The sequence below is a fragment of the Setaria viridis genome, chromosome 4 (genome assembly GCF_005286985.2).
Source record: "Setaria viridis chromosome 4, Setaria_viridis_v4.0, whole genome shotgun sequence".
Lineage (NCBI taxonomy): Eukaryota > Viridiplantae > Streptophyta > Magnoliopsida > Poales > Poaceae > Setaria > Setaria viridis.
The window spans coordinates 33,083,122-33,109,216 of NC_048266.2; the positions used below are offsets into that span (position 1 = coordinate 33,083,122).

The 26,095-nt window shown below is 43.8% G+C and overlaps 1 protein-coding gene across 2 annotated transcripts; it reads left to right on the forward strand.

Moving 5' to 3' along the window:
• Positions 1-7,234: 7,234 nt before the first annotated feature.
• On the forward strand, positions 7,235-11,513 carry LOC117853800 (ribose-phosphate pyrophosphokinase 2, chloroplastic). Of its 2 annotated transcripts, none has more exons than XM_034736087.2 (8): positions 7,235-7,646; positions 7,718-7,909; positions 8,423-8,671; positions 9,159-9,302; positions 9,421-9,585; positions 9,940-10,009; positions 10,101-10,182; positions 10,993-11,513. In XM_034736087.2, the coding sequence occupies exons 1-8, from the start codon at positions 7,479-7,481 to the stop codon at positions 11,171-11,173; spliced, it is 1,251 nt and encodes a 416-aa protein (XP_034591978.1). In that variant the 5' UTR covers positions 7,235-7,478; the 3' UTR covers positions 11,174-11,513. The 2 variants fall into 2 exon arrangements, with proteins under 2 accessions (XP_034591978.1, XP_034591979.1); XM_034736088.2 differs by having other exon boundaries at positions 7,236-7,598.
• Positions 11,514-26,095: the final 14,582 nt, after the last annotated feature.

Below are 26,095 nucleotides of genomic sequence, written 5' to 3' on the forward strand. Positions count from 1 at the left end.
GCTGGAGCCGTCGCCGAGGAAGGCGTGTGCCCTCGGCTCGTCAAGGTGGAGGAGAATCGCTGTGGCCGATGCCGCTGGAGTTAGCTCGATGCTTGCATGTGCCAGGAGCAGAGCCGGCTCCTCCTCCTCCGCTAGTGCGACATGAGCCTGGCCGCGTCTTGGCTGTCGACAGTCCTTGGCCCAATGGCCAAGCCTGCCACAGTTGCGGCACGTGTCGTCTCGTGGCGGCCTATGCTCGCCGGCGGCACCACCCTGGGCGCCTCCTCGCGCGCCGCCAGCACCACCCTGGGCGCCTCCTCGCACGCCGCCCTCGGCACCTCGTCGAGCCTTGGGCACCTTGCGTGGCTTGCCGCGCCTGCGGCCGCCTGTCGAGGAAGAAGGCTCCCCCTTCTTCCGATCACCCTGGCGGGCCTCCCACTGCTCCTGAGTGAAATGGAGCTTCCCGCCAATGATGACAGGCCCTGAGGGAGGCTGTGACTCGTCGCTGTCGACGACCTTGAGGCAACCTATCGCCTCCTCGATCGACATCCTGGAGAGGTCCAGTAGAGACTCGATCGAGCGAGCGATCTGCTTGTACTTCTCGGGTACGCAGCGGAGGAGCTTCTCGACAGCTCTCTCCTCACCGTAGGTGTCGTCGCCGTACTGCACCATCTTCTGTAACAGAGTGTTGAGACGGAGAGCAAAGTCATCAACGTCCTCACCTGGCTTGAAGGCCAGGTTCTCCCACTCCTTGCGAAGTGCTTGCAGTGTGGACTTGCGGGCGCGATCGCTGCCGATGCGTGCCGCAGCGATGGCGTCCCAAGCCTCCTTGGCAGTCCGCTTCTGGGAAAGCGAGAACTGCATCTCGGGCGGGACTGCAGCGATGAGGGCGTCCAGCGCCCGTCGATCCTCATCGTAGTCGACGTCGCCGTACCGGACTGCCTCCCACATGTGCCGCACCTGGAGCCTCACCCTCATCACCGCGGCCCACTCGACGTAGTTGGTCTTGGTGAGGGTAGGCCACCCACCACCGGGGCCAACTTCCCTAACAACAGCATGGGCCCCGTGGTGACCATGACGACGGTCCGGGGAGGGAGAGCCACGCTGCCTGTAAGGGCCGCGCTCTCCGTCAACCCGACCGCCGTGCCGCCGATCGAACTCCATCTCCACCTCCAGCTGGGCAGCCCTCTCCCGCAATCGCTGGACCTCCAGTGCGACGTCGATGTGCGGATCGCCCTAGAAGTCGCAGTCACCATGTCTGCCAGGAACACGGTCGTCGCGCGCTCCCCCGCCTGGAGCGCCGTCGGCGCGTGCACGCCCGTCGGGGCTGCCACCGCCGCGCCCGCGGGGGTGCTCGGCTGCCCACTGCGCCGCCCGCTCCTGCGCCACCTCCCTTGCTTGCACGAGCTCTACATCGGTACCGCCATCGGCAGAGGTAGCGCTGCTGATGCTACCGCCACGTAGAGTCTCGAGCTCCGCTGCCGCCGCACGTGCGACATCTCCCGCCGCCGCCGCTTCCGCTTCCGCCCTTGCTGCGGCTAGCTCCGCCGCCGCCGCAGCGGTCTCCGCCGTCACTCGGGTACGCTCCTCTGCCGCAGCGAGCTCGGCCTCCTGCCAACGTCGTGTGCTCGAGGCGACCGAGTGCTGAGACTGTCCTGCGGACATAGCGCGCCACCGGGGGGCTGCGTGGGGAAGAGGTTGCTTCCGACGAGCTGTCGCTCGTCTGCGTAGAGGGAGAGGAGTGAGCAGGGACAGCCGGTGCTTTTGCTACCGGCTGGGGACGAAAGGTGGCTGGGGAGGGTTGTGAGCAGGAGATGTTCAAGCTACAGGATAGTACGGCTCTGATACCAGTTGTTAGGATCTGAACTGTAACTCTCATCGAGAGGATTGCACTAGGAAGAGTTGGGCCAATTTTCTGGGTTTTCTTCCACAATACCATATCCAACCAAGGGTTGGGGATACATATTTATAGCTGGCCAAGCAGCCAACCAGCCAAGCATCAAGGCATATGCTAGTCTGAGATGCCTTTTTGATGCTGTCCTATCTAGTCTAAGATGCCTAGGACTGTCCTACCCTAAAAGTAGTCAATAAAAGTGGTGCTGCAGCACGCATATGCTGCAGCCCCACTGTCCTCCTCCAGTCAACAAGGACCAGCAGTACCTACAGCCTCACTGTCCTCCTCCAGTCAACAAGGAGGACAGCAGTACCTACTGTCCAGCAACCCCACAAGAAAGCCAAGACTTATCCAGCATTGTTGACTAAGAAATACATATGCATGCATCTCTAATGTGCTACTGTTTAGAAAAGAAGTTTGAGCCATTTACGATTAAAGAAAAGTAACTAACCAAATAGACCCATATACGAGGCATGATAACATATAAGGTCGTGCTTCTGCAGACTGTGTCATCAGCTTGCACCATGCATGCATGCATCTTGCAAGGCAATAAAGGGTACATACCTTCCCAGCTGATGTGGTTCTGCAGATAGTGTGCTCGGTGAATCCATGCATGTGGCAGCGTCAGGAACACAGATCACTGCAAAGATGGACAGGAGGATGGGCAACGAAGGTGGGATTGCCTGTCCGCATATGAGTAGGAGGAGGCAGCCTTGGGCACAACGCACGCCTAGGCAGCTCTCCTCTCGTCGTTCATGTGCTACTGCCAGGGTTAGACCGATGCCCTGGCAGCGATGCTGATGACGATATCCTCCACACCAGGGTGCGAGACGGAGATGATCCCATCCACCAGGGAAACACGGATACAGAGTGAGGCAGATGTGAGTCGCAGAGGGTTGGGCGGCGCGATGCGGCAGCCAAGCCTGTGGCCCAAGAAGGATCAGGGTAAGGCAGACCGGCAAGGAAGACTCGTGTGTTTCGTTGAAGGAAGAACGGGACGATGGCGGTGAAAAAACGAGGCAGCAATGGATCGATGGTAGGGGTGGGATGCCGATATAGGAGTGGGCTGCGAAGGTTTTTGATGCCGTAATCGATGGTAGGGCGCCAGGGAAGGAAGGTGAGCGAGATTCTTGCGCGGGATTGTAGTGCGGGTGGAAGGAAAGAGCGACGGCAACGACAAAGACCTTCCAAAACCGGGCGACGTCAATTATGGCAGCACGATGTGGGTACAGCGGGCGGGTAAGCGCTCAGCCACGGTGCAAAAAAACACTGAGAATTGGCAGAAACATTTTAGAATCATCAATTTTCATCTATCTCCCTTCTATCTACCCTCTCCACTGGCCTTCTCTGAGGGGTATGTGTGGCTGATTCTATGTGAGAATTGACCTTAATTTGCTCGCTCTTTATAGTATAGATTTGTATGACAAAATATGAGTCGCGCACGTTGTTTGGAATTAGAAAAAAAATTGCAAAACACATATCCCAACTATTAATTATTGGAAATATAAATCTACCAACTTTTATTCAAGACACATTGTGCAAACATTATTACTGCTATGTAAATTAAATCTAATTTCAACTCATGCAAACGGTACAACAAATTCAAAATAGGCATAAACACCCAAAATATTGTGTAACCTGTAGCTTTAACAGATCCAATCATGGGCTTACAAATTAGCACTCCGTTGTCATGTAAGCTTTGGCATGCGGTTACCCAACACAATACAGATTGAACACAATACAGATTGAAGATGATGCATCGCAGAACGTAGTCGATCAGCTTCAAGTGGTCGTGCAGCTTCGTTGCCAAAAACCTTATTGACGCCTCTCATGCAAGGCTTCACGACGGCAACCGCTTAGAGATACCACTCACCCACCTCCTAGATGCGCACCAATGAGAAGAGCCGGCGAGATCCAGGAGCTCACTACACAACACAAATCACCAGATGGGAAAAAAGGAAGTGGAGAATGACTTTGTAGAGTTTCACACATGTGTTTCATGGACGTCTCCAGGACCTTATACGATAGTCCTCCGCTATTCGTTTATGCTATAATGATGTTCCACTAATTGCAATAGTAACCACCCCAATTAACTTAGGATTAAGGCATTTAATGTGTAGTTATCATCTCTAATGATCATTGTAAAAGAATTAATACGCAGATGAAAAAAGGTTTATATCAACTTGGTATGGCTTCTCACTGCATCACAAGTCACATATCACGTGGTTGGTGCCGTGAAAAGAAATGTAAATATACGTGCGTGTGTTTTGTGTAACATAAGCTCCATTCTCTACTTTGTTTATTTTATTTAGTGGAGTGAAAGAGCTCTTCTATTTTAAGTTGGCTTGCCAATCCAAACTAGAAGTATGAGATTACGTGCGCAATGCACACTTTGATATTTTATAAATGGGTTTCTCCATGGACCACATTTCCAGCACTAACAATCCTACTATATACCAATGGCCAGTATCCTTATTTTTAGGATATCACAAGTTACCACAAAAGACTACAAGAGAGATGTTCCATATATCTGGCATTCTTAGAGTTTTTTTTTACAGGTATTGCCTTGGAAAAATTGAGTTACACTTGCAAAAAATTGACATAAGATTTGCACTATGCAATCGTGGGTATCTCTCATAAAACTTACAGTTCACAAGATAAATGATTAAAATACAAGAATGAATATAAAGTAAGGTCATGTTTGGTAGGCTCCTACCAGCTCCGGTTCCTTACCACGGTGTCACGAGAGGCTAGAGTTCATTTCAGGTTGTGAAGGACCGTAATGATGCTTCCACAGAAGAAGCGAAGCTGGCATGAGCCCCCAAACGGGGTTGAAGTGGTCACACCATCCAACTTATTTATCCGTACATTTCCAGCGTTTGATCTTTTAATCATTAAACACAAATGCATGAACATGCTCCGCTCTCAATTTTTCTAGCCCTAGCACCGTATGCTGTAACATATCGATGAGTGAGAGGTTGTTTGGATACTAGCCATGTTTTGCCACGCCAGTGTGGCAGGCCACACATGCAAAGGCTGCTGCTTGGTTGGTTTGAGACTTCAGCTACCACAGCTTTTCACGTACAAATTTTTGCCAATGTCGTCGAATTTTTACACCATAGTTTGAGCGTCTCCGCATACGGCGTGGCGAAACGCAACCGACATCAAGCACCCTCTTCATCTTCATTGCGACCAGTATACACCGTGGATATCCTCTATAGATGCCTTTGTGTTTGGACTTCCACGTGATCAATTTTTCTGTTATAATTTTTTTTTGAAAAAGTTACGTTCCTATAATTAAGGTTTGATATCGGCCCGCAATCAACTTCTTAAAAGCTGCCATGCGAGCAGATCGGGGCCTGACAAGATCTTGTAGCACACGTGATGGCGCCGAGGAAAAACGTGCTCTATAGTGCCGTTGCTATGCTACGCGACCACCATCATCAGTTCATCACTCTGCTCCTGCTGGCCGTGATGTCGCGTCCATGTACGGTAAGGTTGGCAGAAAGGCTTCCAGCCTTCCTTCGTGAAATCCCAGAAGGCGGCAAAAAGTCAAAAGGCCCCCGTAAAAAAAAACGGAGTAAAAAAAGTTGTAGGTGGCCGTTGCCGTTTCGTTCTTGGCTTGGGGTTGCCCGGTTGGGGCTCCTCGTGCTGGATCTGTGTTGCCCTGCGCTGCCCCGTCGCCCCTCCTTGCGCGGCACGTGCAACGCGCGGTGGGCGTGCCAAGATTCTGCCGCTGGCCCAACCCAAAGACCGAAGCCCCCCTCGGAGGAAGTCGTTCCATACGGACCGGCGCGCGACGCGATGGGGCAGACTCGCGGGGCCCGCGCGTGCCGGGGCCGACGTGCAAGTTGGTTTGCGTAGGACAAGGACACGGTTCCGCCGGTGGACGCGGCGGACGGTGCAGGCGTTGGCAGGTGGGGCCAACTGAGGCTCAGTGCACTTTGCCAATTGCGCCCCCTGGTTTGTTAGGAATTTGGAAAATTTAGGATTACTCCTGTCTCAGGTTGTGTTTGTTTGAGCTTCCTATCAGCTTCTTAGCGTGAAAAGTCAGAAACTCAAACAAACAGTTATCTTCTCATGTAGCTTCCGAAAAGCTGGAAACCTAAAAAAATTAAGTTTATATGGAAAGCTTGAAATCTCAATTTTATGAGATTTTCATAGTTTTTTTATCTCAGAAAGCTAAATACATCTTCTAAAAGCTAGTGTTGGCTTTTCAGAAGCAAAAAGTTAGCAGAAGTTTTTTAAGAAAAACTTAAAAGCTGCAGCTTAAACAAACAGACCCTTAATATGTTGTATTCTTTTGTTAGAAGGTTATGATCATCGTAACTCATATGCAGCTTCATGATTTGATCAGATTGGACCCGACTAGTGTGATGTGATCTGACTCACGTGATTGATTAAACCGGATAAAATCTGAAAAACACTCGACACCAACCTAATGCTCTGAGCCAAAAAAATTACGTGGTGCTAAGTTGCAGCCGTGCTTGGGCAACAAAGTTTGCCTTGATATTTTTAAGATCGTGTCTATCTAAAGATCTTGCATGTCAACTGCCAAGTAAGTTTCATGTTGTTTGGAACAAAGGAACCTTTTCTTTATACCTCTACAACCAAACTTTTTTTTTCTCCCCGGCTTATATGAAACTAATATGATATAGTACTTCACATTTTGCAAGATATGTATTTTGAACATAATTTTATCAGGGAAGGAGTTAGAACTTATTTTACTTTTGAAAGAGAAGGGGCACATCCGAATAACGACACATTGTTCCCAATTGTATCAAGAATAGCACTTTAGTACCCTAAATAGTGGCAAGAATAGAACATGGCATATATTCCATGATGACACAATATTACTTTGGTTGGCTAGGAGAGTTTTGAAATTTGCTAACCTAACCTAAGCGCTCACTTGATGCTTACGCAACAAATCGATACCAGTTTTCACATCAAGACCGTACAAGAATTGGATCCTTCCATAATCAAATAGTATCAAGTGGTTACCAACGCTCCATATTTGATTTTGAAACAAACATATATACTAAAACATAACATAATATCAAAATGTGGATCGCATTAGTTCGCATGAACAATTCAAATCGATCAAGCCACCTTGCATCTTTAAATCCCAACACCACCAAGGTCCTACCTACCACACATACTTCTCTTTTTTTCCCATTATAACCCAAATGACCCCTATAAAAAACTTCTAGGTTTCAAACAAACCCTTACAATTTACAATCCCCTTCACGGCATCAAACGCAATTACCCCAAAATGACTGGATGCGACTGCAAAGTAGAGATCATTATATTTCCATTATTATATATAAAACCCCAACCCATATGCCCAAATTAGCGGAATCACTCCGCAAAAGCGCGAATGCGCCACGCACCTAACCTCAATTAAAATACCGCAGAAAAAGAATCCATACACACAAAAAGGACCGCCACCATCGCCGCCGCCACCCCCGACCCCGAGCGCCCGCACTCCAAAGAGGAGAGGCAGCCGCCGCCCGAGACGCGCCTCCCCCCCCGCATCCACGCGCGCACCCTACCGCCGCCCTCCGCACTCTCAGAACCCTAGCCGCGCGCGCCGCCTCCCTGCCCCATGGCGGCCACCGCGGCCGCGCCGGGGACCGCGTCGTCCCTGCTCCTCTCCCTGCGCCGCAGCCGCGGCGGCGACTCCTCGTCGTCGTTCCGCGCCGCCGCCCCGCGCTTCCGCTCGCCGGTGAGCCTCCATCTCGTTCGTGGGGCGGAGTGGGTGACGGGCTTTAAGGTTGGCACCCGCGTTGTGAGTGCCTGACTGGTGAGGTCTTGCTGTGTTTTATTTTCTTACCATCTGCGCAGAGGTGCGTGCTCGGGAGCGAGCAGCTGCGCGCGGTGGATGGGGGAAAGCGGACGGGCGGGGTCGAGCAGCGGAGCGCGGTGTGGACGCCGAAGGCGCCCGCGCAGGAGGCCAGGCTCGCGGCGCTGCCAAGGGACGCGCGGGACTCCAGGATGAAGATCTTCTCCGGCACGGCCAACCGCTCGCTCTCCCAGGTGGGTTCGCCTGCTCTGTTCCTCCCTGGTGGCTCCGTTCCGTACTCGCAGAAAGAAAATATGCTTTTTTTTATTAAGCAACCTGGGGGCTGGAGTTGTATATGGTGCTTGATTTCTTGTTCCTACAGTGGTTTTAAGTCGTCAAATGCCACTGTGCCTGATAATTTTGTTTTTTACTATTGCATAATTGCACTTGATTTGGTGCTTTACGTGAAAGGGATGTTACCCCTGGCAGTTGTAATGCGAATATTTTTTTAAAAAAAATGTACAATGCTTTATGGATTTGTATCTTTCGTCTACTATGGTTGCGAAAGTGATTTTTGTGACAGTACTACTAAAATAGATATGAAAGGGATTTGCACCTTTTCAGATGTAATACAGCCAATTTACTACATGTCCATGTTTTTTGGTTTCTAGATTTTTATGTTTGATTCGCTATGGTTGTTAAGGTACTGATTGGTGATTGTGAACGTGCTACTGAATACTTATGCCTTTCTCTGTATTTACTTCTAGGAAATTGCTGCTTACCTGGGTGTAGACCTCGGCAAGATCCTCATCAAAGGCTTCGCCGATGGAGAAATTTACGTGCAACTGCAAGAGAGCGTGAGAGGATGTGATGTGTTCTTGGTCCAACCAACATGCTCTCCTGTCAACGAAAACCTCATGGAGCTCTTCATCATGATTGATGCATGCCGGAGGGCTTCAGCACGGTCTATTACTGTTGTCATCCCATACTTTGGGTATGCCAGAGCAGACAGAAAGGTATTAGCTAAGTGATTCAGTGATTTATAGTTCTAGTCTATATCAAGTCCAGATTCAGAATTTAACTAAAATACAGATTGTTTTGAAGTGAATTGCTTCTTATTTTTCAACTTGTTTCCTGCCTAAATGTAAGTAAAGATAACATCATCAAAACTGGATTCAATATTTGAGCTACTTGTCAAGGATTGTTGTCTGCTGATGCTGATTTTCATGCAATAAAGTTGGCAACTTGCTTGGTGCCCTAACTTTTTTGGTGCCTCAAATTTATTGTATATATCTTAATAAAGTTTCTTTCCCCCCAGCTTCCTTAATTCTGCTAAATCATCTATCATGCATGACCTTTTCCACTTCCTATACTTGTGTATTACTTAATACTAGTACCACTAAGGGTCTCCAGATATTAAGTGGGAGGATTGGAGTTGTACAGCCTGAATTGAAGATCCATTCTCCCCTTTGTTGAACTGAGACATTCTCTCTGGTCTTGCAGGCTCAAGGGCGTGAGGCCATTACTGCCAAACTTGCTGCAAATTTACTTACAGAAGCTGGAAGTGACCGTGTCATTGTGTGTGATATTCATTCTACACAAGCGCTGGGGTACTTTGATATTCCTGTGGATCACATATATGGGCAGGTAGTATTAGCAGAAGAAGTGATATTACAGAGTTTATGTATTGCATCTCCTTGTAAAGAAGCTCTATAGCTGAAATCTTGAGCTGATAGCTAATTATTGTCATCTTTGTTATATGTAGCCTGTGATTCTGGATTACCTCGCCAGCAAGACAATATCTGAAGATCTTGTGGTTGTTTCTCCTGATGTGGGTGGTGTTGTCAGAGCACGTGCATTCGCCAAAAAATTATTTGATGCTCCTTTAGCTATTGTTGATAAAAGAAGACAGGGTCACAACATGTCAGAGGTGAGAATGGATAACCTTTGAATTGAAGTAAATTTAATTTCACAGTGCCATTTCTTTGTCGACTTCCTGGAAACAGGATAGGACTTCCCAAAACCTTTTTTTCCTTTCAATTTCATGAGTTCAAATTTGATCAAATATAATGACTCACCATAAATTAGTAGTTTATAAGATACTAAAATTGAATGTTAATGTTGTTATTACCCAACGTTTCATTAATGTATCTATGTATTTTGTCGGTTTTGACCCAGTCATCCTTGTTTTGACATGTGTTGATCTCTACAATCACTTGTAGTGGCTTGCATAAGGACTGTACTTTTGAGCATCCTACTTCTGAGTTCTGACTATGCCCTGCAGGTCATGCACTTAATCGGTGACGTGAAAGGGAAAGTTGCTATCATGGTTGATGACATGATTGACACAGCAGGTTGGCAATCTGTTTTTTCCCAACTTTTTTTTTTGGTATATACATATTTGTCCCTTACAATACTCACTCATTTGATATTAACCAAACCCAGGGACAATCACTAGTGCTGCAGCTTTATTAAAACAGGAGGGAGCTGAAGCTGTCTATGCTTGTTGTACACATGCTGTTTTCAGGTTTGCTAGTTGGCTATATCGAACATTCTGCTTTTAGTACTTTTGTTATGGCATAGAATATAACCAACGTTATGCTTCATTGTTGACCTTTTCCTAATATTATTCTTAAAGTAGGTTCATGACACTGGTTAAAATCTGTAGGTCATATTAACTTTGCTACTCTTGGGGGGTGCACCTGGCCGCCAGAGCTAGCAGCTAATCTAACGATTTGTTCAGTAGAGTCATCAAGCCTAGCTTTTATTTTCTGCCCTCACAAAAAAAAGCATAACTTTTTTCTCTCATTCTCTTAACTATTGTACAAATAACCTTACTATCCAAACCAAGCTTTTCTTACCTTCCTGTTGTCTCAGTAATATGTATGTTACACATGCATGGTTGAGTACTCGAGTGTAGATCTGTTGTACAGTGGATGCCATTTTGTTAAGGTAAAATTGACAAATTGTGTAGGTAACTACAAATTGTGGCATGTGCCATGGGCCACTCTTAAATCCAGATTTACTTCGAGTGCACTCCAAAATAGCATCCATTTGTGACAACGTATTCAAGAATATGAGGCCGCCACTGTATGTTATCCTTGGTATTTTGGTGTAGGAAGGTGCTTGAGAGAAATCTTGTTTTTTGACAAATGCCAAAAATTTGGTTAAATTTGACTATTGTTAATTTACTGTCAGATTATGGTAGGTAATGTACAGTAAAATTATTTCAGAAGGTAGCAGGTTGCTATAAATGTCAGCTTGAACAAGCTGTCCGTGTATTCTCACATAATTAGTGCTTTAAAAGAATATTTATACTAACGCCGTTGCTTTGCAGCCCTCCTGCAATTGAAAGGCTTTCCGGGGGCATCTTTGAGGAGGTTATAGTGACAAACTCCATCCTGCTGCCAGAAGACAAATGCTTCCCTCAGCTCACGGTGCTTTCAATGGCAAACCTTGTAGCAGAAACAATCTGGCATGTTCATCGTGATGGTTCCGTGAGCAGCATCTTCCAATAGCAGATGCACATCGCCTCATCTCGTCTTAAGCTTATGCAGTATAGAGAAAGGGACCTAGTGCCTGTGCTGTTTTCGTAGGGAGTCAATTTTGGCGGCGAGATATAATAATGTGGTAGTGCCAAAGATATAATTAATAAGGCAGTATTGCCGATGATACTGAAAATGTAGTGTGTCGAGCTCCTGACCCTGCCTCTTGATGTTGAGGCTCAGTCCTAGTGTAAAAGCATGACCCATGCATGTCACTCGCATAATTCTTTGGATGTTGAGGGATGTTGTGTTCATGCCATCCACACAATACGGTGAAGACAGTAATAGCTCCAATGAATCACGCTTCGTGTTATCGGTTTTCTTCATCAGACTTTGTTGCATACTTTTTTGACTTTGACAACTTAACACTTTGCATTAGCCAGCGTAGGATTTCAATCCTGTGATTGGATACTCAAGGCTTGTCGTACTTGTGTGTTCTCATGGCCGTATGTCCCGGTCGCGTGGATTCCTGGCGCCTCCTCTTCCTAACAGTGCATAACCTACGCCTTTTTAACGGTTCAAATGTGATCCTAGCTTTTTCTGGGCTTAGCAACTCTTTTCTCCCGCGTTGCTATTTATAGACGACTTATCTCTTGGGTTGAGATATGGACGATGCATTTCTATTTATCGTCGACCCTTTTGGCTTGGAGGTGTGTTCCAGTACCATGCGTTAGCATTGAAATGGTGATGCGTGGGGGTGTAATTAATCATAATTGTCTGTACGAGTAATTCCCCTAAAAGGGAGGCAATTCACATGGTCAAACAAGCAAGAATCACCTGTTCTAGAAAGGTTGGATTGGTTCTTTTCATCTGTTTCCTGGTCTTTAAACTATCCAAATACTTTGGCTCATTTTCTAATAATGGAAACATCTGATCATGTCCCCTGTGTTATCACTATCAATACTGTTGTGCCTAAAGGAAAAATATTCAGATTTGAAAACTTCTGGATGGAACACCCTCAGTTCCTTTCTGTTGTCCAACATGGGTGGAATGTACCTACTAATCAGACTGATATAGCTAAGGTTGTAGTCCTCTCAAAGCCTGGAGAGCAACAGTATCTAATCTCTCACAAGCCATATCCAACATCAAGCCTATTATTGAATTCTTTATATTCTAGAAGAGTTCAGAGACATGGCAATTCATGAGTGGAATTTCCTAGAAATTCTAAATAAGTAGTTGATCTCTTTGCTGCATCAACAGAAGATATATTGGCAACAGAGGGGAAAGATCAAAAGAATAAAATTTGGAGATGGCAACACAAAGTTCTTCCATGCCAATGCCACTATCAAATTCAACAAAAATTCTATCACTTCATTGGTAGATTCAGAAGGTATACAACATTTCTCTCATGAAAGTAAAGCTTAGCTATTGTGGAGCTCATACAAAGACAGATTAGGTACTTCTGAATTCAGTAGCATTATGTTGACTTAAGTGCACTCTTCTGATGCATGAGGATCTAAGTAGCCTAGAGCTGCCATTCACAAAAGAAGAAATTGACAATGCCATTAAATCTCTGCCTAGTGACAAGTCTCCAGGTCCAGATGGTTTTAACATAGATTTCCTAAAGAAATCTATGTACAATAATCTGCAATGATTTTTATAAACTCATATGGGATTTCTATTAAGGTAAGATATGTACAAGAAGCATCAATGGTTCATATGTAACCCTCATCCCAAAAAAGAGCTCTCCTTCCACCGTATCTAACTTCAGGCCAATCTCACTTCTCAATTGCTCTATGAAAATAATCACAAAACTTCTAGCAAACAGACTTTAGCTAAAGATAATGGAGCTCATTCATCTCAATCATCATGGATTCATCAAAACAAGGACCATCCAAGACTGCCTGGCCTGGTCATTCGAATATATTCACCTATGCAATAAATTAAAAAAAGAGTTAGTCATTTTGAAGCTTGACTTTGAAAAAGCTTTTGATAAGGTTGAACATGAGTTCATGATGCAGATTATGAAACACAAAGGCTTTGGGGAAAAGTAGCTGTCATGGATGAATGCAATCTTTAATTCTGTCACATCCTCAATACTCCTAAATGGAGTCCCTGGCAAGGTTTTCTACTGTAAAAGAGGAGTTAGAAAAGGAGATTCCTTTTCTCCACTTCTCTTTGTTCTAGCATCTGATTTCCTACAGACCATCATGAATCAGGCTAAGGATCAAGGGCTGCTCAGCCTTCCCCTACCACATAATGTAGGTCAAGACTTCCCAATTATCCAATATGCTGATGATACTCTAATAGTTATGGAAGCTTGCCAACCTCAACTAAATGTGCTCAAGAACCTTCTGGTTGCTTTTGCAGTCTCATCTGGTCTTAAGGTGAATTTTGCAAAGTTTGTAATGGTGCCCATAAATGTCCCTGAAGCAAAAGTGTCAGAATTATCATCAACACTGGTTTGTATCACTAGTACCTTGCCATTCACATATCTTGGGCTCCCCTTGGGCCTAGCAAAACCGTCTATGCAGGATTTCATGCCCTTCGTCAAAAAAACTGTGAGAATAGGCTTCTCATAACATCAAATTTGCTCTGTCAAGAGGTAAACTCACTCTAGTTAATTCAATTTTCTCTACTTTGCCAACCTTCATGATGTGCACCATGAAACTACACGCCGTAGTTATTAAGCAACTGGACAAATATCGAAAACACTATCTCTGGAGCAACTCAGACCTCAATAATAGAAAACCACCAAAAGTAGCGTGGCCCATGGTATGCTTACCAAAAGAAGAAGGAGGCTTGGGAGTCATAGATTTGGCAGCTCACAATGATGCTTTGCTCATGAAGAATCTTCATAAATTCTACAATCATACTAATCTACCTTGGGTCAATTTGGTGTGGGACAATTATTATTCAAATGGAAAACTGCCTGGGACAGTAAAAAAGGGATCTTTTTGGTGGAGGGATATTCTCAAGTTAATCAATTCAAGGGTATTGCAGCTGTTCAACCAGGCAATGGTAAGACTAAACTTCTTTCGGATGACCTTTGGGGACCTTCACTACTCAATCTCCAATTTCCTGAGCTCTATTCCTATGCAAAAAACAAAAACATCACCTTGTTCATGGCTGCCACATCCAATCAGCCACACTATCTTTTCCACTTACCCTTTTCAGTTGAATCCCATCAGCAATATCAGATCCTACTCCCCAACTTCCAACTAGTCATTTCAACCTTATCTGCAAACACCTGGACTTATATTTGGGGGTCATCCACCTATAGTGCTCAGAAGGCCTATAAATCCATCAAAGGACATAGAGATGTCCATCATTCCCACAAATGGATATGGAAAAGTTCATGTCAAACGAAACACATGATTTTCTTTTGGCTTCTGATCAAAGATAGACTCAACACAAGAGGGTTTCTTAGGAGGAAAGTAATGCAGCTTGCTGATTACTCATGCGTCTTATGTGACTCAAAAGAAGATGAATCGGTTGAACATCTTTTTCTCAGATGTCCTTTTGCTTTAGAATGTTGGCAAATACTACTTCTACATATCCCTCAGATTCTGACACCTTTTCAAATCCTAGATGACCTCAAGCAACAAATTCAGAAGCCATTCTTCATGGAAATCATTATCCTAATGGTGTGGAGTATTTGGCAGACACGCAATGGCTACATTTTCAAGCAGCAACAAATCGAATTGGCATCAGTAAAAGAACTTTCCAAGCATGAATTCGCAATGGTTATCCATCGGGCAAAGAAGAAGTATTTTGCATCGATTGTTGAATGGCTAGAAGCTCTGTAATCTTTTCCTTTCTTTTTTGCTTTCTTTGTTGATATGTACTATTTGTAATATGTAACTGCTCTTTTTAATATATAACCAGTAGGGGTGCAAACCACTTTTGTTTCATAAAAAAAATCGTTAGTGATAGTGGAAAGTATCGGAGCTAGGATTGGAATATGAGGGGCCCAATTAAGCATTTTCGTGGGTCCAAATACTAAAACATGTAATTAACTTCTCTATCTAAAAAACTTCAATGGAAAAATTGGATCATAGGGGGGCAATGGTCTATGCCAGCCCCCTATTGGCTCGGTCCTTGACTTTGGAAATGGATATTTTTTTTTGAGAACTTGCGGAACAAGCATTTTATTAAGAAGAAGAGATAGGTAATACAACACACGTGACCTCACACCATAACTCAAAGGAAAGAAAATTACAAATAAATAAAATAGAAACAACCTAACACTAAGGATAAATGGAAACTAGCCATTCGGGAACAACAGGGGTGACAAACTAACATTCCTTGCCATGATCGAGCAACATTCTTCTTCTACCATGTCCTTGATCATACTTACCGCTGGTGCCGCCTTTCCATTGAATACTCTGTCGTTATTCCTCTCTAACCAAATCTTCCACCTGATGACCACTTCTAGGGGAACCGGTTCGGAACCCTGAGCGTGAGGTGCACCTCTAGCAGTCAGTCCCATAACCGTAGATACTAGATGAGGACCTGAATAGCAAGGGCTCCTTGTATGCTCCTAACCCATGTCTAACCAATGAGAGCAATCAGAAATGGATCTCACTTACAGAGTTATAGTGCAGTTGTTTTGCAGCACTTCAGTACCCATTTGAGAGTGGCTTGGTCACACTGTCGTTCCTGCTGCTAACAGAACAACTCAATTTACCATCCAAGCTATTGCTTGGTTCCTCATAAATTCATCTTTGGCTGAAGTTTGTTGGGCGAAACTGGAGCAAGTGTCCTCTGGTAGTGCTGCCGGTTGGTAACAGGGCCTGATTTTGTGGGAGTGATGGGTTCCTGGCGCCTTCTCTTCCTAGTAGTGTATGACCTACACAGTTTTGATAGATTGAACACGATGTTGTTCTTAATTTCTTTTGTCAGCCGTTTTTATCTTGTCAGACTAGGTTCTATTGGGATATGATGAGTGTTAACTTTAGCTTTGAGAGATGGAAGGTGCATGAGTAAACGAACAACCATCCCTGGTATTGCGCTGAGATTGACATGTCTTATTTCAACATTTTGGGTGGATATAGAGGATAGCACAAGGATGCCTGAACGCTCAAGTTGTGCACATATTTTAGTAACAACTGAACTGCATACATGGTTTTTGTTCTTCCTTTTTGCTTCAGATATGGATATCACTGTAATGGTTCAATGCAATTGTCTTGCAGCACTTCGCCACCCATTGGTGAGTAGCTTGGTCACACCGCAGTTGCTGCTGCTACCAGAATAACTCAATTTACCATCCAAGCTATTGCTTGATTCTTGAGGAAGCCATCTTTGTCTAAAGTATGTTGGGTGGAACCAGAACGCGCATCTTCTGATAATACTGCCAATTGGTCATAAGGGCTGATCTTGGGTGAATGGTGGATTCCTGGCACATCCTCTTCTTAATAGTGTATGATTTACACAATTTTGATAGATTGAATGGGATAGCGTTCTTGACTCCTTTTGTTGGCCATTTTTATCTTGCCAGACGTAGGTCTACCAGGATAAGATGAGTGTCAAGTGTCAACTTGCCTTAGCTCTGAGAGATGGCAGATGCATGCTATTTATCACCGAAACACCAGAATCGTGTAGCCAACCATAACTCACCATATGACTAATCCACCAACCATTTCTTAGTTACAAATATTGTATGGTGACTCAAATCCTACGTAGACTATGACTTGAGAAAGGGGTGCTATTAGGAGTTTAGGACTACTTCTAGTTCTAAAGGACCTGAGCGATGAATCCTACTAGGAGTAGGATTATTACTATGACTTATATATTTTGTCTCACATTTATGCAGTATAGAGAAGGCACCTAGTGCCTGTACTATTTTCATAGAGTCAATTGTAGCGAAGGCTCAGTCGTACTATTAAAGGATGATCCACATGCCACTCACATAATTCTTTAGATATTACTAGTCCATCGACCCGTGCTCCCGCACGGGCTAATATTTTTAGAAGTTATTGCATTTGAAAATTATTTAGAAATTAAACTCTTAGCTAATAATTAATTTTTTTTACCTACTACTCTCTTATTTTTCCAATACTTCAACATAATACTTATATAGATATATACCTATCTTTGTCCAGTTGTGATTGACTTTTAATTAATAATTACTCTATGCACTTTCTCATCCATATTCATACTTTTTCCATTTTGTATCACACCTCCAATCCTCCATACATTATGTTTAGCATACAAATCAATATTTTTCATCGATTCCGCACATACATATATAGATGGTCTAAATGGTGGCACTCATCATGTGTATATACTTTAACTTAGTATTTTTATATTAACAATGACATAAATAGATAATTTAGAATCACATATTAGTTTACTTTTTGACTTGAAGATAATTAGATTAAGATTTAGGTGTTTACTTTAGGTTATTTTTAATAATGACATACGTGGGTAATATAGATAAAATTTTAGAATGACATTTTAAGTTATGCTTTATAATGATGTGTATTAGTAAATTGGATGAAGATTATGGGTTACTTTAGATTATTTTTTATAATATCTGAGCTCGGTAATTTAGATATAGGTTTAGAGCTCATTTTTGAATATTTTCACAATGACAATGGTGGGTAACTTTTTAGAAAATATAATAGATCAATGACTATGATTATTAGAGTTTACAGGATTGGTGTTTGATGTTTTTAATTTTTATGAGAATTTCTCTCTTTTTTTCTAGCTTATCTCGTGGGAACTAATGCGGAGTCTCCAATGAAAAAAAAAGAGACTACATTGCTACAAAACTATTACCATAAGCTACCTCTCGTTTGTTAAATATTCGAACACAATACTTATATAGATATATACTTAATATCTTCGTCCAATTGTGATATATTTTAGTTAGTAATTACTCTATTATATTTCTATCCATATTTATAATATTTAACTTTTCACTTTGGATCAGGTATGCGCTTGAATTTATTTAATGAACCCTAAGTTTGAGATACAATTTTAGCATAGAAATCTATATTCCCATCACTTTATATCCTTATAAATGGTGATACATATCATATGTATAGACATTAATTATTATGTCGTATACCAATAGTACAAGGTATAGATGATTTATAATCATATCTTACTATATTTTTTAATTAACGTTATTTAATTCAAACGTAGGGTTACCTCATATTTTTTTAATAATAGCATGTGTGGGTAATATAGATGCAAATTTAAGGGTTACTTTAAGTTTTTTAAGTAATAGTGGTAGGTAATTCAGTTGCAAATTAGGAAGTTATTTTAAATATTGATTATAATGGCATAAATGGGTAATTTTGATGAAGATTAGGGGGTTACTTTAGTTTATTTTATATAATGGTAGAGGTGGGTAATTTATATATAGATTTAGGGGTTACTTTAGGCTATTTTCATAATGGTATAGGTGGGTAATTTTTTAAAAAGTATAATAAACTCAGTGGTTATGATGATTTGAATCTATTGAATTTATATGTAGATTTAGGGGTCATTTTAGGCTATTTACATAATGGCATAGGTGGGTAATTGTTTAGAAAACATAATAGATCTAAAGGCTATGATGATTTCAATCTATCGATTGATGGTCGGATGTTTTGTTTTTTTGAGAATTTCTAGGATTTCTCTCTTTTTCTAGACTGTCCACCTAGGAATCCTAGGTGGCTTCACCTGAAGACCTCAAAAGGAGTCTCCAATTAGTAATAGTAAGATGGGCAAGATACTCAGGTGTTAACGTCAGTCCCTACAATATGGCAATGACAATGTATCTCCAACAAGTCACTCTTTTGTCTTAAACTGTTATCGGCTTTCTTGATTGACTCTATCACAGTTTTGATGCTGTGAACTCTTATTTTGCAAGTGCCATGGGATCACGAATAGAACAATTTGAATTAGTCAATTGGCCTGGAAGAGTGGTTGAAGGCAGTGGCAGACCAGGAAATTAAAAAAATCTTAGCTGGGGCGAACTTTAGCTAGAAGCTAACGGCCGCTCAAAAACAAATCGCATACACACCGTGTTCCCATATTGCGATCACACAAGTTAGCAAACACCGCTACGGGGATGCCGAGTGCCAGGGGCACTCGGCGAAGCCCCAAAAATACTCGGTAAAGCGTTTGCCGAGTGTAACACTCGGCAAACGACACACGGCAAAAATCCTGACGGCAAACACTGATTCGCCGAGTGTTTTGTGTCGGGCACTCGGCAAAGACTTTGCCGAGTGCCCAGAAAACACTCGGCAACCAATTATTGAAAAAAATAAAAAAAAAGTCATGCTCCCCCACCAGCACATCCTGCTCCGCCGCCGCCGCCGCCGCCGCCGCCGCCGCCGCCACCTGCTCCGCCGCCGCCGCCGCCACCATCCACACCGCCGCCAGCCACCGCCACTGCTTCCCGCCGCCACGCCATGAAGCAGATCCGGTGGAGGGGCCGGGCGGGCGGCGGATCCGGGGCCGGGGGCATCGGGCGGCGGCGGATCCGGGGCCGGGGGCGCCGAGCGGCGGGGCCTGGGGCGGCGGGGTCGGGGGCGCCGGGCGGCGGGCGGCGGGGCCGGGGGCGACGGGGCCGGGGGCGCCGGGCGGCGGGGGGCGGCGGGCGGCGGCGGGGGGCGCTGGGCGGCGGGCGGCGGCGGGAGGGAGAGAGGAAGAGGTGGGAGTAGAGTGACGAGTGGGAGTGACGGGGGGAAGAGGTGCGGTGCGGCCGCGACTTAAGTCCTTGGGGCCGGGGAATTAAGTCGCCGAGTGTCCTAGGGTGACACTCGGTGAAGGGTTCTTTGCCGAGTGTCTATCCTAGGACACTCGGCAAAGCTATTTTAAAAAAATTTTTAAAAATATCTAACAGTTTCAAAAAATTGTCAAAAATTTACATGAAATAATATATATTCTCTATTGACTGTACAAAAAGTTTTGTAGTCAAATCAAAACTGGACCGTCATTTTGACTCCAAATCTTATGCAATCCTTCTCAACGTTACTATTTTTCTTCTGAAATACTTCAGTTTGTAAACATGGTACGTGATGAAATGGGCAAAACATTCTCAATTTTTTTCCACAGCCTCCACCTATGATATCATCACATCATGACAAATCTCATGATTTTTAGACTTTGCTTGTTTTTTTTTATAATTTAAAAATACCACTGCCACACGTTCATGGTCGTGTTTCCTGAACAAGATGTTCGAAATTTCTTGTCATTTCATGGGTTAGGTCTCAAATTGGGCCGAAAAACATGAATATCATTTTTCTACTCATTTTATTCCATAATTTGAATCACTTGCAGTTCAAATTTGACTTATACCAAAAATTCCCTTGAAATGCAATTAATTAAATAAATATAGCAAATAAATCCAAAAATATACCAAATTTTAACATGGAGTACCACATGTTGTATGTGGGAAGTAGGAAAAATTTCATGGTGAAAAGAGGAAAAAAAATTATTTTTTTGCCGAGTGTCAAAAAAAACACTCGGCGAACCCCCTCTTTGCCGAGTGTTTTTTTTGACACTCGGCAAACCCCCTCTTTGCCGAGTGTTTTTTTGACACTCGGCAAAGAGGGGGGTTCGCCGAGTGTTTTTTATTTGACACTCGGCAAAGCCCCGATTTGCCGAGTGTTTTTTATTTGCCGAGTGTTTTTGGCTTGGCACTCGGCGAAGAGCTTGTTTGCCGAGTGCTCGAAAAAAAACACTCGGCAAAAAAAATACACTCGGCAATTTTGAACTTTCCCGTAGTGCACTACACTGAGAGAACAACAACAATTCTAAGATGATACCTCTAATTTGAAGAATAAATATTGTTCTTGCACCATAAATTCAAAATACATAAAAACAAAATGGACCGACATCAAATTTTATAAAGATCAATTAGTGAGTGATAATGAAGTGACCATATGCCTTAAACATTGATGAATGTTAGGAGAAATGGAGAATACACATAAGGCGCCTTAAACAGTGAATTTGTGTCTTTGCATTTGCGGGTATTAATCATCTGCTTCATTATCTGCGCTCTTGGCTACGGGCTAATGGACGTCACTGGATACTTATGTATGGTGAATCATTAAGGTCTAAGTGACTCTGAACCTTCAATCAAAGGATACTGACACCAACATTGCGGTGCTGGTAGCTCCAATAGCAGAGGCTATCGAGGTTAGCCTTCGTGTTGACAAGCACAGGACTACCAGAGTCTTCATCAGGACTTCCTTGGTTGCCAGCAGGATAAAATGAGTGCTGAGAGATGGAAGGTGCACGCTTCAGTCTTTGTCTCAACTTCCTTCGCCGCAGCAACAGCCTGACGGCGCTTGCCAGGCAGCCGGCGGCCGGCAAGGGAGCAGATGGCCGAAACTCCATGGAATTAGCGGTGGGTAGTGGTGCCACCTCAGCTACTGCCATACGTAGTGGTGCTCCGTGGATTCCTGTCGCCTCCTCTTCCTAATGTTGCACAGCCATTTTTGATAGATTCTAGCTTTCGCGACTTGTTGAAATGTCCATTTGTAGTTCTACCTCGGGATAGATGGGTGTCAGATCTGCCTCTCCATCTCTTAAGTTGAGAGCTGGAGGATGCATTTACCATGGCTGCAGCTGGCATGGGTACCATGGAGTTATAGGGGTGTAACCAACAACCGCCTGGTTATTGAGCTGAGATTGACATGTCCAAGTGCACATTTGTCCGCGAGTCTACAGGAGAGCTCAAGTGTTCCCTAAACGTTGTCATGCCCATCTTTTAATGAGCTCTCTTTTAATTGGCATAGACTTCCTCAGACGCCATGTCAAATATCTAACACAGGAAGCCCAAGTTTATTACTGGTTCACTATCCTTGGATGGCGATCAAATTTTGAACAATCTCCCTGGGACGTGACGCGAGTGCAACAGTTGTAACAATTGAATGACATACATGGTTTCTGTTCTTCCTCTGTGCTTTACAAATGGATCTCGTCCTAATGGTTCACTGAATGGCATGTGGCTTGGTCACACTACTGTAGTTACTGTCTTGCTGCTGCTAAAAGAACAGCTCCTACGGTTTAATTTCCGCGCGCTCTGGTATGTCACTATGTTGGGCGATGCAACATGAACACACGTTCTTTACTAATTACTATGCCTGATGGCGCCTGATCGTCTTCCTAACGTTGCATGATCTACACAATTTTGATATATAGATCGAGTGTGGCGGTCTTCTTGACTTCTTGTCAGCCCGTTTTATCTTGCTAGACATAGGTCTACCATGGAAGATGAGTGTCAAACCTGCTCCAGCTTTACACTTGAAGATGGAAGATGCATGCTATTTATCATCGATGCAGTGTAAAGTGTAGCTGACATGACTAGTCCACCAACCATCCCTTAGTTATTATACAGAGCTCAAGTTTAAGGGGCAACATTGTCAATAGGCCTAAGGAGAGCGTAAGTATATTATCAAACCCCCCAAGAAATGCACATGCTTTAATTGGGATAAACTTACTCAAAACTCAGGTGCCTAACTGTCTAACTATATCAACACATTTCCTACACCACGTCCACATAGGAAGTCTATTACTGAATACCAGAAACACGTCGCCTCATCAACCTTGTAGCAGAAACAATCTGGCATGTTCATCGTGATGGCTCCGTGAGCAGCTAGCATCTTCCAATATCAGAAACAACTTGCCTCGTCTTGCTTTTATGTAGTATATAGAGAAGGTGCCTAGTGCTTGTGCCGTTGCTGCCTTCTCATCAAGTCAAATTTGGCAGCAAAGTTATAATAGCGTGATATTTCCAAGAGATAATAAGGCAGTATTGCCGATGTGCGGGGATGATCACTTTTGCAGCATGATACTGACTGTAGTGTGTTCAGCTCCTGACCTGACTGATGTGACCCATGCATGTCATTCACACAATTCTTTGGATATCGTTGGGGCTTCAGAAGTTGACCATGTCGTAATGGTTCAAATGAATGGTCTTGCAGCACTTCTCCACGGCATGGTGAGCGGCTTGGTCACAGTACTGCTTGCTGCTGCTATAAGAACAGCTCGATTTACCATCCAAGCTATTACATGGTTCTCTAGGACTCCACTATTTTCTATAGTACAATATACCAGTATTGTACTACTCCTTCGGTCCTTCCTACCAACTCTTCAGGTGCGTCTTCGAGCAGTTGCCGTTCGGTACATTTGGTGGATCCGAAACACACATGCTTTGAATGTGCTGCCTGCTGGCGCTTCATCGTGTGGGAGTTGTGGATTCCTGGCGCCTCCTCTTCCTAATGTTGCACGGCCTACACAATTTTGATAGATTGAGATTTGAGAGTGACGATGTTCTTGACTTATTGCTAGCCCTTCTTATCTTGCCGGACGTACTCTCCCATGGAATAGATGAGTGTCAACCTGCTCTAGCTCTACAGCTGAGAGATAGAAGATGCATTCTATTGATCATCCCTAAGTTACAGAGCTCAGGTTATTGCACAATTTTTGTCAATAGGTCTGAGAGCGCAAGTGTTGATCTAAACTCCGAAGTAATATAATGCATGTGTATTAATTAGGATAGACTTACTCAAAACTCAGGTGACTAACTATCAACACATTTCCAATACCATGTCCACACTGGAAGTCTAACTTTATTACTGATGGTTATCCTTGGATAACTTGCATCCATGGTCAAATTTTGTATCGTCTACCAGAGCACCAGTGACATGATATAATTACAACACTCTAACAAATGACTCATATACAGGGTTCTTCTTCCTCTCCGGTTGTTAATTGGATCACATTTCTAATGCTCGAGTGGAATGGTCTTGCAGCATTTCTCCCACCAAACACCGTTTTTTTGGCAGTCCCACCGAACAGCTTATTACAATAGCAGAACTCGTCCCGTCTTACATTTGTTGTGTTATTGGAAGATGCTTCCTAGCTACTTCGGCTCACAACAATCTACCTTCGGCATAAGGTAAGGGAGAAATTGGGGACTAAAACCAAAGATACTCTAAGAAACTAAAGATAAAAGACTGAAAGTAAAAGTACTGAATTGAGAGAAGACCTGTGTCAATTTTCTTAACTTCTGATCAACTGTTTCAATAAGAATGCCCTCTATTTATAGAGAGATAATGCGAGATTACACACTTTGGTACAATCCAAACACTTTACTGAGATAATATTCAAGGATATTACAATAATTGCACTACTAGGCCGCTCCACTTTACAGCCTGTTGTCGGCTGGCTTCTGGCCGTTCATCTTTGGTCTTCGCGTCCTCTCCGTTGCATATGAGTGTCCCTCCGCTTGGCCTCAAACAAATTTCACCTTTGGAGGTGCAAATTCTTTAGCTGCGTGCCTTCACCCTTATCGCTTCTGAGCGTCTTCAGCAACTTGAGATGTTCGGTCCAAGGCCGGTCCTTTGAAGGTCTAGCAATCTTCCCCATTCTCCGCAGGTCTGTCCCAAGTGCGAGCATCCGTTGCCGAGTAAGCAGCTTGAAAGTGCAAAATCCAGAGCTTAGGAATTCTCTGTGCCTCCTATTTCCATTGGACATCCTTAATTAATGGATACATGATTGATGATAGTTGCCATTATTCTCATCTATCTTCCATCTTCTTGTTGCCTGAGTTTTGTAAAAGAGGTGAGCTTGGTTGTTCTCTTGCTTCTATTTATCAATGAGGGGTTGATAACTAGATGTAAAACATTCTAGTAATCGACCAATATCAAACAATGTGTTTAATTGTGTGATTTAAATATGTCTACTTTATCTGCTTTACGCCCAATAACTATAAATCATGGTTTGACATGGGCAGTTGAGCACACCTAAAAGTGGCATCCATTTCCATAACGTACTCAAGATATGTGTGTAGAAATACCTGATGTAATAGGTTTGGTCTCCTAGTATGGTGTTGTACTCTACTGTCTCTACCAGGACTTAGAGTTAGTGTCCTCGTATATGCAGTTGGTTGCTTACCGTTTGCCCCTTTGTAAACACCCTTATATAATGAAGTACATCAGCAGCCTTATACGCAAGTGCCACAGGACTACGAATTGAACACTGTAGCTACATGCGACCTTACAACAAGACAATCCAAAGCAAGCATTGAGTTCAGATCTGTTGGATACTAGCTGGTGTGTCCTCCCCGAGCTTGAGGAGATGTAAGAAGCCCAAGTGCACATCCTCTGATGATGCTATCTGTTGGTCATAGGGCCTGGTCGTGTGGGCCTGGTGGATTCCTGGAGCCTCCTCTTCCTAAGCACACGGCTGTCGATCACGGCCTGTACATTTTTGATAGATTTGTGTGATAGCATTCTTGATTTCTTGTCAACTCTTTTATCTTGCCAGCCGTAGTCACGCGTTCTACCATAGGATGGATGAGTGAGTGCCAATTTTGTCTATAGCTCTAAATCTGAGAGAGATGGAAGATGCATGCTATTTTATCATCGGGCTCAGTTGGCATGGATATGCCTTCCTTCTGTTGGAAGTGTAACGAATGCATGAGTAATAATCTACCAACCAACCCCTAGTAACAGAAGTGAAATTTATGTGCCCATGTTCAACTTTGTGTATCGTCGGGAGCATAAGGATCTTCTAAGCTCCCAAGTAAAATGTATACATGTATTTTGGATAGACTCACTCAAGTGCCTAGCTAACTCCTTTATTAAAAGAAAAGTGCCTAGCTAACTGTCGGCATGCTACCAACACCAAGGTAGCAATGCACACATGAGGTGCACAGAAGAATTCTGCCCACCGTCCGTGGGCTCCGAGTTTTCATTAGTACCGGCAATGCTTGTTAATTGATAACATTGTGACGTGAAACATTGTTGTTCATACAGCAAAGGTTTATAAGTTAACTTCATTCTTGCTCAAAATAAAGTAGTACTAAACATGTGCACCTGCGCTCATGGGCTATAACTGGGTCATATCCAAATTGGGCTAGGTGCACGGACTAAAGTGCCATGACTAACCTTGCCAAGCTTGTCAGTGGAATTCTGCACTCTTGCAAGCTCTCCGGACTGAATG